Below are 12,234 nucleotides of genomic sequence, written 5' to 3'. Positions count from 1 at the left end.
AATGTCATGTGAATGTTGATTTTCTTGCTTGTCAATAGCTTTGAGAATTTCCACAATTTTGCTTCTTGTTGTTGGTGTCATTTTTATGATGAATCCTTGATATTATTTTTATGGTGTTTTAAACTGAATATTCCACTGTTGATCTTTACTTTTCAACAGTACTAAAGTGATAACGAAGTATTTTTTCTAGCAAATGTTCCTGTGCTGTGATGCTGATAAAGCCACTCTTAATCTTCTTTTTGTTACATTCATCCTGTGTAGCTCTCTTGACCCTTTACACAAGCAGCAGCATGATGACTAAAGTTAAGGGCGAGTGCAAGTGCTGGATACAATTTTGCCACCTTCACCAAGATGTTGAGGTAATCACCACTAGGTTCAGGCAGCCAGTAAGGCCAGCACATCAACCCAGAAAACACATCCAGCATGACTTAGATGGAAGGGGAACAGTGCTAAGTTTCTACCCAGAGAACTAGTTAAGGCCTTTTGTTCCTCATGAAAGGGACAGGGTTTGGAAGGGGACGTTGGTAAGGCAGATGTAAAAACTCCACTGAACCTAGGAACCTTTTGGAATAGGCTTTGTGCTGATTTAGATCTTCCTGGGCTCTAACTCTGATGACTCTGATGACTCTGTTCTCAGATCCATAACTCACAGTCTTGGGTTTCTTATTCATTACTCTTACTTCAACCTAGCATATTCTGTGAGATCTGCTCCCTTTCCACCCCGCTCTTGGACACAAGCAAATCAAGACTGGCCACAAATCTTTCTTAGCCAATTGAGACATGGCATATTTGTTGCCAGAGAGACACTTTATCTTTGAGGACTTGCCATCTTAAAATCATATTATTATTTTTTGTTATCTTAATAATTTATATTTTGCTTTTTCCTCCACAGGAGTCCCATCATAGAATTATAGAATAACAGAGTTGGAAGGGGCCTATAAGACCATCAAGTCCAACCCCCTGCTCAGTGCAGTAATTCAGATCCAAGTAGATCTGACAGGTGGTTGTCCAGTTTTCTATTGAATACCTCCAGCATTGGAGTAGTCCCTGCCTCCCAAGATAATTGGTTCCCTTATCATACTGCTCTAAGAGTTAAGACATTCTTCCTGATATTTATCCTAAATCTGGCTTCCTGTAACTTGGGATCATTAATAAGTGCCCTGCACTCTGGGATGATCAAAAACAGACCCTGCCCCTCTTCTGTACGACTGCCTTTCAAGCATTTGAGGAGTGCTATCATGTCTTCCCTCAGTCTTCTTTTCTTAAGGCTAAACATGCCCAGTTTTTTCAGTCTTTTCTCATAGAGCTTGATTGCCAGTTCCCTGATCATCCTTTTTGCCCTCCTGTGAACTTGCTCCAGTTTCTTGCCATCTTTCTTAAGGTACAGTGTCCAGCTTTGAACACAATACACAAGGTGGGGCCTAACCATTGCTGAATAGAGGGGGACTAGTACCTCACAGTATTTTGAAACTATACTAAAATAGTTTTTCCCATTGTATCACACTGTTTGCTTATATTCAACTTGCAATCTGCAACAATTATAAGATCTTTCTCACATGTAATATTGCCGAACCAAGTATCCCCTGTTTCTTAACTGTTCATTTGTTTCCCCCCAGTGTGAAAATTTGCACTTATCCCTGTTAAATACCATCCAGTTGTTTTCAGCCCAGTGTTCAAGCCTATCGAGATCTTTTTGAATTTTGTTCCTGTCTTCCAAAGTATTAGCTATTACACCCAATTTTGTGTCATCTGCAAATTTGATAAGTGTTCCCTGAACCCCTCATCCAAGTAATAAATAAAAATGTTGAAGGGGTACATCACTTGTTCTCTTCCCAGTTTGAGAGGGAGCCATTGATAAACACTCTCTGAATACAATTCTGTAACCGACTATCTATCCATCTGACACTTGTGCTATCCAGCCCACACCTAGTTAGTTTGCTAATCAGAATATCACAGGACACTTTGACAGACTTTGCTGAAGTCAAGGTATACTACATCTACGGCATCTCCACCATCTACCAGGGAGGTTATCTGATCAATCCTGAGATAAGATTAGTCTCACAGGATTTCTTCTTGACAAGTTCATGTTGGCTTCCAGTTACTACTGCATTATTTTGAAGGTGCTTGCATTATAATCTGCTCGAGAATTTTCCCTAGGATTGCCATCAGGCAGACTAGTCTGTTGTTCCCTGCTTCCTCCCTTTTGCCTTTTTTGATGATAGGGACAATGTTAGCCCTCCTCTACCAATCCAGAACTTTACCCATCCTCCATGATTTCAAGAAAATAATTAACAACGGTTCTGAGATCTCTTCAGCCAGTTCCTTCAGTATCCTTGGATTCAGTGCATCCAGCTCTTGGTGGTTTGAACTCATTCAAAGTAATCAGGTATTCCTTGACTATTTGTGTATCGATCACAAGCTGTAATCCTGTCCCCTCCCTTCTACTTCACATTTTCCTGGATGGTCATAAACCGTATTTTGGGAAAATACCGAGCTAAAGTAGGAATTGAGCACTTCTGTAGCTGAGCCACTGGTTTTTATTGTGTCTTTTGCTATGCACATACATGAAAAACACTTTTTGTTGCTTTTAGCATCTCTTGCTAACCACAGCTTATTCTCAGCTTTTGCCTACCTAAGGCCATCCCAGCAATTTTTGTTACTTGCCTGTACTCTTCCTTTGTGGCCAGGCCTTTCTTCTACTTCCTGCATGTGTCCTTTTTTGTTGTCACATCCTCTCTTAGCTTTTTCTGAAGCCACATTGGTCTTTTCTGCTGTCTTCCACCTTTTTTTAATTGGAATTGTTTGTAGTTATGCTGTTAGAATTTCCTTTTTAAGAAATTCCCACCCATCTTGGACTCCTTTCCTGTTAGGATCTCTTGCCTTGGGGCCTTTCCTATCATTGTTTTGGGTTTATTAAAATTGGCTTTCCTAAAATCCACCATATATTTGTGGCTGCACTCTGATTTTGTTTCTTTTGAAATCAAGAACTCAAGTAGAACATGATCACTTTCCTCCAGAGTTCCTCTTGCTGTGACTTTTTCCACTAAGTCATCTCTATTGGTTAGAAACAGTTCAAGGATAGCTAGTCCTCTAGTTTCTTTCTATACTTTTTGTAGGAGAAAATTATCAATCACCCAAGTGAGGAATTTATTGGAAGGGCCGTATTTGGCAGAATTTGTCTCTCAAAAGGTATCAGGATAATTAAAATTTCCCATTACTACTACATTATGTTTCTTTGAAATGCTTGCAGTTTGTCTTTTAAAGATTTCATCCACATCTTCCTCTTGATTGGGTGATCAGCAGTAGACTCCAACAATCACATTCCTTTCATTTTTTGCCCCAATTATATTAATTCAGGTGCTCTTGATGGAACAACCAAGCTCATCTTCCTGTGTTTCTGTGCAGGAATGTGTGCATTTGACATATTCTGGTACTTCATCTCCCTTTCTATTCTTTCTGTTCTTTTTGAACAATTTAAATCCTTCAATTGCTGTATTCCAGTCATTGGAGTCATCCCACTAAGTTTGTTATCCCTACCAAGTAATATGTATACATCTGAACTAAGATTTCCAATTCTTCTTGTTTATTTCCCATACTCTTTACATTCATATATAGACACTGGAAATTCTGCGATTTGTAGCCTGCTTTCCTTGTTACATTTATATGAAGATTATTATTACATTGCACAATCTGTAGCATGCGGTCATAGAATATCTGCCATATAAGGTAACACTCACCCTATATTGATATTTTGATCATTCAGAAAAATGACTGTCAAATACTCATTTATTAGGAAATTCATCAGTGAGTGCTTGTTAGTGGAAGTGAGACTTTCCTGTTAGCTGTTCTAATCGCTGCAGAGTGCTGCTATGCTTTGAGAGCATACTGGCGGGAGAAAATGATAGAAAGAAAGTAAAATTCAGTGTGGTGTAAATAATTATTTCAAGATGATAAACAAAAATTGATCAAGTGTGCAAAAGACTGTGTCCCAAAGCTATTCAAAAGTATGGCATGAAGCTGATTATATTTTCCAGATGATTTATAAGAAAGGTATACCCCCTGTGACTAAGGAGCTTCCATTCTTTCTAGCAGCCACTGGTAGAAATGTCATCAATGATTCTGATTCTTTCTGGATTACATCTAAATTCCTGTACAGACATTAATTGATGTGTTTAGTCAAGGTCTTTTTAATGGCTTAATTATAATTTTAAAAATGTATTTATTTATTTATTAGATTTCTATCCTGCCCTTTTAGACAAAGTCCACTCCGGGTGGGTTCCATTAAACACTGTAAGCTAAAACAGTTAAAAACAATTTAAAGTTTTGTTTGGATGTTGTTGGTAGCTTCTTAAGCTCTGTTTTTAAATGGAAAGTGGGATGTAAATGTAATAAACAAGCAAAATGACATTTATCCAGTGTTCAGCTGAATGAATGGAGAATATTTTGGGATTGTGTCTGCTGCTGCTGTCTGTAGCATCTGCATCCAGGGTCCCTTCTGCTGAGCCTATGTGCATACAGACCAACACAAGGCTGTAACTGTATGAATTGTGTCCAAAGTTTTTGTAGCATTTTGGCTCATGCCTATGCATGTCATAATGTACAGACTTAGGCTTTTCACATACAGGGCTTAAATCCAGTGTGGTGCTGGCAGACACAGCATAAATGTCTTCTCAGTACTTTTCCACTGTAGTTTTGCATACTCTGAGAAAAACTGGTTCTTTGCCATCATCTCCATGAATGCACAAAAAAAGGCACATGCGCAAAGTTGTTGGAATAGTCCAGAGCTTAGAAAAAAGGAGGCCACTAGAGGCCCTGCCTCTGTTGTGCATGTTCACACCTCTAATGACCTTCCCTCAGTTCCTCTTTCACAGCCCCCATCAGAGGAGCATTCTGGAGCAATTACTTTGTGAAATCTTCCTTACCTTAACTTCTATCAGTCCTTGGACTCTGTCCATTCCCTTCTGACTCTTATGAGTTTTTCTCTTCTTAAAATTAAATAAAGTTTTCCAAAGGAACAATGCTTTTCCCCCTCTGGCCATTTTATGTCCGCCAAGAGCCCGTTTAAAAAGTCCCACTGCTGTGGGAGTAAAATCCCACTTTCCGACAGTCACTCTCTCTGCCTTTTTCATCTAGGGAAGAGACACAAGCCCCAATCCCTCCTGCATTGCCGGAATTTCTCTAAAGCCACCTTGAGGCACTGTCTAGATCATCTCAAGGTCTACCATTGGGAGGCTTCTCTCCAGGCTCCTAAAAATTTTCCCCTCACCTTCTCCCACCACGGGCATGAATCCCTCTCTATTAGCTCTGATTTCTCAGCCTGACCAACAGCCCCAACACAGTGTCAAATCCAACACATCCTCGACCTCAGGAGATACTTTGGACCCAAAATCTTCTACATCTAAGTCTTCTAAAGCCAATACTTCCAAAGCCTCTAAATTGTCCACTCCAACTCCCTCAACGTCGAAATCTTCTGATCACAAAAGGAAGAAGACTCCTTCTGACATGACTACCACATTCAAAAAAATACAAATATGAATACCCCTGCACAGCTGGATTTAACAAGGCTCCGGCCCCTGGGGCTGGACCATCCACTCACACGTCCGGCAGTGGCAGCAGCCTTGTTCAGCCTTCCAATTGTTCCTGGAGCAGCACTCTGTTTCCACTTATCTAGCCAATTCCACACATGCACTCCCTCCGGTCTTCATTCCTGTTCCAATTTGACCCCATGCGAGACAGCCCCATGAAACACTTCACAGTCATGCCCAAACTCAGCCTGCAGCTTCAGTTTTGGTCACAAACTTACTATACTGCAATGGGCTGCTCATTCAGGCCTCTACACCCCAAGCTACAAGTTATAACAGATGCCAACCTAACTGCTTGGGAGCGCATAGCAATGGTCTCACAAGGACAGACACAGGCATATCATTGAGTTAGAACTTGCCTGTCTTCAAGGCCTTGCTGACCCTCTTACATGGTTGTGTAGCACAGGTGGTCACAGACAATGTAACCACCATGTACTACATCAACAAGCAAGGGGAAAGAAGTCCCTATGCATCCTGCTCCTGTCGGTCTTGCTCTGGCAATGGTGCCTCTCCCGCTACGTATTTCCAATGACCATCCACCTACCTGGGACAGACAACAACTTGGCAGACATCCTGAACCACTCCCATGTGCAGACAAACAGAGATTTACTGAGACCTTTGCAACTGCTGGGGTGAGCTGAAAATAGACCTTATTGCTGCATTGTCAAATGCCAAGTGCTCCAGTTTTTGTTCAAGGACAGCCATCAGCCCAAACTCCCTCAGAGGTGCCTTCATGCTCAGGTGAGAAAAAAAAGGTCTACGTGTTTCCTCAGATTCCACTGCTACACAGGGTGTTTATAAAGCTCTGATGTGAAAAAAATGACACAATCCTCATTGCCCTGTGGTCACCTCCTTTCCCCTGGTTTACAGCACTAATACAAATAAGCTTGCCCCCCATCCAGTACAGTGGACCCTTGACTTACAGACGGCTTGACTTACAGACTTTTTGAGTTACAGACTTCTCTGGCCGCATAATTTAGGTTTGACTTGCAGATTGAGATTTGACTTACAGACCAGAAAAAAACCAAAATGGAACAAAAACGGCCTGTTACGGGATTAATCGGTTTTCAATGCACTGTAGGTCAATGGAGACTTGACTTACAGACTTTTTGACTTGAGAACCGCCTTCCAATACGGATTAAGTTCTCAAGTCAAGACCCCACTGTAGTCCAAAGATCCTCACCTCCTGTCCTGGATCAATGGCTCTCTCTGCCACCCAGTTTTAGTGACTCTAGCACTCACAGCCTGGAGATCTTCCCCATGCTGAATGCTATTCTGCAGGAGTCATGCTGTCACTCCCTTTAGTCTGCCATTTCCATTTCTCCCTAGAAAAGAATGGTCTTTCTTACTCCTCACTCAACGTTTACTTATCTGCCACTGTAGCCAACCAACCAGTAGGATCAGCAGCATTTTACTCCTTCAGAGATCACACACTGAAAAGGTTCCTTCAGGGACTCCACAGTATATTCCCTGACACTAGACCACTGCCGACACTAGACCACTGCCACTGCTGTGGTCCCTCTCCCTGGCATTGCGTCATCTCATGCAGCCCCCCCCCTTTGAACCACTGCCCACCACTACTTTGCACTTACCTTTAAGACTGTTTTTCTTATGGCCATCACCTCCACCAGACAAGCCAGTGAGCTTGGCACCTTACAGTGTGACACCCCCCTTATCTTCAGTAGTTGCATACCTGGATATTCCCTTCTTTACTAAGGTATCCTCTATTCTAAGGTCTATAGAAAACCTACCCACACAGACCGGTACCTACACAAAAACCACAACCACCACCCACAGCAAAAAAGAGGCATAATAAAAAAACTGGTGGACCGTGCAAATTGGAACTGTGAAGCTGAATTTCTCAACACCGAACTCAACCATCTGAATTGGGCCCTACAGAAAAATGGCTATTCCAAAAATGAAATCACAAGAGCCATCAAACCAAGAAAACAACACAAAACAGAAGAAGAAAAACAGCCACCCACAAATAAAATATTTCTGCCATACATCAAAGGGGTCACAGAGCACATGGGGAAACTTTTGAAAAAACACAACCTACAGACAGTATTCAAGCCCACCACAAAAATACAACAAATGTTACAGTCAGCAAAAGACAGTTCAGGAGTATACCGGATACCTTGCAGTTGTGGCCAGGTATATATTGGAACCACAAAACGAAGCATCCACACCAGAATCAAGGAACATGAGAGACACTGCAGACCAAAACAACCAGAAAAATCAGCAGTAGCTGAACATGCCCTAAAACAAGCTGGACATGAAATTCTATTTCAAAATACTGAAGTACTGGACAACACCACCAACCACTATGTTAGACTGTACAGGGAAGCCATTGAAATCCATAAACATCAGCAGAGTTTCAACAAAAAAGAAGAAAGTTTAAAACTGAATAAAGCTTGGCTCCCAGCACTGAAAAATACAGCGTGCAAAAGATCACGAACTCTACCCAGCCACAAGGACTGGTGATCAATACACACAAAAGACCTGCTAACGACACCCATCAAGCACAGTGACAGATAATCTCTCCTCCTTATCACAACAGTAGACCCACAACAAAAAAACACTGATCACCATTATCACCCATCTCCTGAATAGGACAAAAGCTGAACCCACAGCTATAAATATTCAACTCTCCAACAGACTGCACCAGAGCACAGCGTGCCACTCCTGTCCTCTGAAGATGCCAGCCACAGAGACTGGTGAAACGTTAAGAAGAACAACCTTCAGAACACAGCCAAAGAGCCCGAAAAACCCACAACAACCATTTTCCTCTCATTTCCTATTGACACAGTCAATCATACTGCCTATTTTCTGCTTCTCACCCCTTGAACAGTCTCTTCATTCTCTAGATGTATGGTGGGCATTGGCCTTCTATACCTCCAAGAACAAAGTATTTTTTTGTAAAACTCCCAGACTCTGTTACTTACAAAGAGGGCTGCCGGAGCACCCAAGTCTCCTCACAACAACTTTCTAAGTGGATTGTTGATACCATCATTTTTTAGTATCATCTTGGTAAAGGTAAAGGTAAAGGTTCCCCTTGACAATTTTTTGTCCAGTCGTGTTCGACTCTAGGGGGCGGTGCTCATCCCCGTTTCCAAGCCATAGAGCCAGCGTTTTGTCCGAATACAATCTTCTGTGGTCACATGGCCAGTGCGACTTAGACACGGAACGCTGTTACCTTCCCACCAAGGTGGTCCCTATTGATCTACTTGCATTTGCATGCTTTCAAACCGCTAGGTTGGCGGGGGCTGGGACAAGCGACGGGCGCTCACTCCGTCACGTGGATTCGATCTTATGACTGCTGGTCTTCTGAACCTGCAGCAGAGGCTTCTGTGGTTTAACCCACAGCGCCACCACATCCCTAGTATCATCTTGACCAGGTCCTTTTTCCTATGCAAGCAAATACTCATTCTGCTCAGTCTGTTTCCTCCACCACCACATTTCTGAGTGGTATCCAGCTCCATGATATCTTTAATGCTGTCATGTCTGCACAACCTTCAATCTTTGTCAAAGACTACTGGTTAGACATCAGGGAACAGCTGGTGTCAAGCCAGCTACATGGAAGAGCCGTCTTGTTTTCTGTTCTTCTGTGACATCCCACCAGCTGGTAAGTGAGCTTGCAACTCACCCATTCGGGTGCATTCACAAAGACCACAACAAAGAAGAACAGGTTGCTTACTTACTATAATTGTGGTTCTTCAAGTGGCTCTCCATGAATTCACACATCCTTCCCTCCTTCACTCTTGTCACACTGTCATTCTTTAGGCGGCATGACAGGAGGAACTGAAGGAAGGCTCTTAGATGTGCTAACATGCTCTACAGAGAACAGGGCATCTAACAGACTCCTTTTCTCTAAGGTCTATAATGTTCCAACAGCTTCACCCAGGCACAGAAGCCTCCCATTTGTGCGAATTCACAGGGAGCCACTCAAAGAACCACCGTTGATGGTAAGTCACCTGTTCTTCCAAAGGGTTTTCAGGCCTTCCAGATGAAGGTGCTGTGGAGAGGTCAGTTTCTGTCACCCTGATTATAATGGGTTCTTCTTGTTGCTTCAGTGGAAGTCCACCATTGGATCCTGGCCAAAGTCTACGGTGCAGTAATGATCACAGGTGGGGTTGGCAGGTCCCATTTCATCCACACCAACAAGAATATATTTCACTCGTACGCTTAACAAATGTTTGTGTAGCATGTAAACTAGTTGTCACATCTTGCAATGGATTTTGTTAATGGTGAAAAATATTTATATTTTTTCTTATCCTCAGTAGTCAGTCAGATTGCATCTTTATTAGTAGCCCTCCCATATTTTTTTGTTTTTTAATTGTTTTAATAACTTGGGTTAGGGGATAGGGTTCAGAAGGTAAGAGGGGGTGTGAGGGAAAAAAGGGTTGGGGTTGTCGGGGGGAGAAGAAACAAAATATGCGAGCATCCATTCTGTTCATATTGCAATATCAAAATTCAAATTCCGCTTTTCTACTATTTTCTGCCTTCCAGATTTTAGTTCACATTTTGCTCTATGTTATTCAAGCATTGTCTGGTGACTCTAACCATTTGTAAAACAAGTCCCATCTTTCAGTTGCCTTTTGTAAAGGACAGTCCTTCATCACTTATGATAGAATGTCAATTTCTGCCATTTCCCTTATCTTCTCCATAAGATATTCTTTTTCGGTACCACCGGACCATTCCAATTTTTGGCATAAAGAATTCTGGCTGCAGTGACTATATATATAACTATACACTTCTTTGCTTTATCTATATTATCCGGTATCATATTCAATAAAAACAGTTCTGGGGTTAATGGAACCTTACAAAGCAATATTTGCTGTAACATAGTATGCACTCTTATCCAATATTGTTTCACTACTCTACAAGTCCACCACATATGATAATAGCTTCCCACATGTGCTTCACATTTCCGACAGACATTTGATACATCTGTATACATCTTCGACATTTTTTCTGGAGTCATATGCCACCTATAAAACGGCCCTCCCATATTTTTCGACCAATCCTTCTGCCTTCATTCATGCCACACAAAAATCCACTGAGGAGAAAAGATAGAGTAGCTGCACACTGGTAGCGCTAGAATCTCACTGTCTGGATGCACTGGAAGGCAGTTATCATTATCAGTAAACAATGTTTACACTACAAGATATGTCAAGTTAAAATATTGATAGTTGATTCTGTGTTCTTCTGGCTATTTTTCCATTATAATGACTGCAAGACAGCATGAAAGGTCAAAGTGATAGGAGGGATACAGTGTTGTACAACAGTTTCAGTGGTACGATATGCCTTGTTTGCTCTTCTCCCCGTTTGTAGCAGAAACCTCTTCTGAACTGGTTTGGGATTCTAGAAAAAAATATGCCTTGTGACAGGAGGTTTGGATCTGATAGCTCCCTTAGTGTGGGTCCCTACTAGGGGAGAAAAAAGGGGCAAATAATAAATGTTAAATGATTCCATTCATCAGATCAGGGAAATCTGAACAAAATTTCCAGTTTATGTCTAGAAGGAAATGTTTGGTGAAAAAAAAAAACAGCTGTAGTGTGTGCTCTCAAGTCTCAGGAACTAGAAAACATAAATAAGATTCCACAATATTACAAGTTAAATATGTCTGTGTTTGATATACAGTAGATATAAAATTTGTTAGTTTTATGGATTTGTTTTGTACATTTCTGAGCTTTCCCCTGTCGAGTAAGTCTAGGAATACATTTTAAACTATTAGGATTAAACTGTTGATGAGCATGCCTACAGTATTACCATTCTTTCCTCCTCTTCCCACTCAGCTCATTTCTTTGACTATGTACTAACAGGGTTTTCCTTGTTTGTCTGTTTGTTTCAAACTTGCTCTAGGTATCAAACTGGTTTGGAAATAAGCGAATCCGGTACAAGAAGAACATAGGTAAATTTCAAGAGGAAGCCAATATTTATGCTGCCAAAACGGCTGTCACTGCTACAAATGTGTCAGCCCATGGAAGCCAAGCTAACTCACCCTCAACTCCCAATTCAGCTGGTTAGTTTTGTTTTTTTCTTTTGGGTTTTTATTGTTCTTTTTTTTTCCCGTGGTGTTTTCTTTTCTTTTGGTATCAATGTATGTTTCTTGTTCTTTAATTTGGTTTCCTCTTTGGTTTGTTCACATTTTGGGCAATGCATTCATTTATTTTGTTCCTGCCTGTTTTTGTTTCTAAAGGTACTGTAGTCTTTCTGTGTAATTAAAAGAAATGTGTGTTGGGATTTTTGCATGAGTATGTTTTGCCTGAGTTACTGGTTCTTTCACGAGAAAAACTGTATATGCACAGTTTATATTTCTTCACAGGGAAGAGATATTTCTCACTGGGTAATGCTAATAAAAACCTCAGCACCTGGGGGAGACAGGTGCCATACCAGAAGTTTTTCCTGCAAACCTCTTTTGAAATAAGTGGGGGATACATTAGCATATATATTTCAATGGGGGTTCTACTCAGAATGTTCTTAGTCATGTTATTTGGACCTGTGCTATATGAATCCTATCCTGGATTAATGCTTGCTCATTCAATTATTTATGTCTCCTCAACAAATTTATCCTGTTGTGTGTAATATCATTTTTCTTTCATGTAAGAGTTGCCAGAAGGCTTTTTATTCAATCAAAAAAAAAAAAAAA

General features: G+C 41.2%; 1 protein-coding gene across 4 annotated transcripts in view; it reads left to right on the top strand.

Annotated features, from left to right (window-relative positions):
* PBX1 (PBX homeobox 1) overlaps positions 1 to 12,234 on the top strand; it is a 383,372-nt gene that overhangs the window by 250,608 nt on the left and 120,530 nt on the right. For 3 of the 4 annotated variants that reach the window (XM_072998268.2, XM_020809395.3, XM_072998270.2), the window contains exon 6: positions 11,448 to 11,607. In XM_072998268.2, coding sequence (XP_072854369.2) covers positions 11,448 to 11,607 — 160 coding nt within the window. The remainder of the gene's footprint in view (positions 1 to 11,447; positions 11,608 to 12,234) is intronic. The other variant, XM_072998269.2, reaches the window with a different exon arrangement.

This window comes from Pogona vitticeps, chromosome 4, assembly GCF_051106095.1.
Source record: "Pogona vitticeps strain Pit_001003342236 chromosome 4, PviZW2.1, whole genome shotgun sequence".
Taxonomy (NCBI): domain Eukaryota; kingdom Metazoa; phylum Chordata; class Lepidosauria; order Squamata; family Agamidae; genus Pogona; species Pogona vitticeps.
The sequence above is the reverse complement of the archived record's forward strand: the minus strand, read 5'-3'. Positions and strand labels throughout refer to the sequence as shown.